Below are 693 nucleotides of genomic sequence, written 5' to 3' on the forward strand. Positions count from 1 at the left end.
CGCGCCACCATGGAGGAAGGCTACCGAGACCGGACGGCGTTCATCCGTGGGGCCAAGGACATCGCCAAAGAGGTGAAGAAGCACGCCAGCAAGAAGGTGGGCCGGGGCGTGGACCGCGTGCAGGACGAGTACACGCGGCGCTCCTACACCCGCTTCGAGGAGGAGGACGACGATGAAGACTACCCGCCCCAGGACGGCTACTACCGTGGCGAGTCGGCTCCAGATGAGGACGGCGCCTCCAGCGATGCCACCGAGGGCCACGACGAGGACGACGAGATCTACGAGGGCGAGTACCAGGGCATCCCGCGTCGCGACTCGCTCAAGGGCGGTGACGGCCCCAATGCCCCCCCGCCTCCCGCCAGCACCTTCCAGGACTTCGAGGACTCGGAGGGGCAGCGGCGGAAGGACAAGGAGGAGCTGGCGCAGCAGTACGAGCTCATCCTGCAGGAGTGCGGCCACGGGCGCTTCCAGTGGACCCTCTACTTCGTGCTGGGCCTGGCGCTCATGGCCGACGGCGTAGAGGTCTTTGTGGTCGGCTTCGTGCTGCCCAGCGCCGAGAAGGACATGTGCTTGTCGGACTCCAACAAGGGCATGCTGGGTGAGTCGATGGGGTGGGGAGTGAGGCCTTTGGGGGGGCGGAGTTTCCAGGGCGACTATGGCAGGGGCGGGGCCAGGTGGAGAGCAAGGCATACT

The 693-nt window shown here is 66.8% G+C and overlaps 1 protein-coding gene across 1 annotated transcript in view; it reads left to right on the plus strand.

Annotated features, from left to right (window-relative positions):
* The first annotated feature begins 6 nt into the window (after positions 1–6).
* The window catches only part of SV2A (synaptic vesicle glycoprotein 2A), a 20792-nt gene continuing 20105 nt past the window's right edge, over positions 7–693 (plus strand). Inside the window, exon 1 of the mRNA XM_019516724.1 lies at positions 7–598. Within this exon, the coding sequence (XP_019372269.1) occupies positions 10–598 (589 nt within the window). The 5' untranslated portion in view covers positions 7–9. The remainder of the gene's footprint in view (positions 599–693) is intronic.

This window comes from Gavialis gangeticus, unplaced genomic scaffold, assembly GCF_001723915.1.
Source record: "Gavialis gangeticus isolate Ggan-Ray unplaced genomic scaffold, GavGan_comp1, whole genome shotgun sequence".
Taxonomy (NCBI): Eukaryota; Metazoa; Chordata; order Crocodylia; family Gavialidae; genus Gavialis; species Gavialis gangeticus.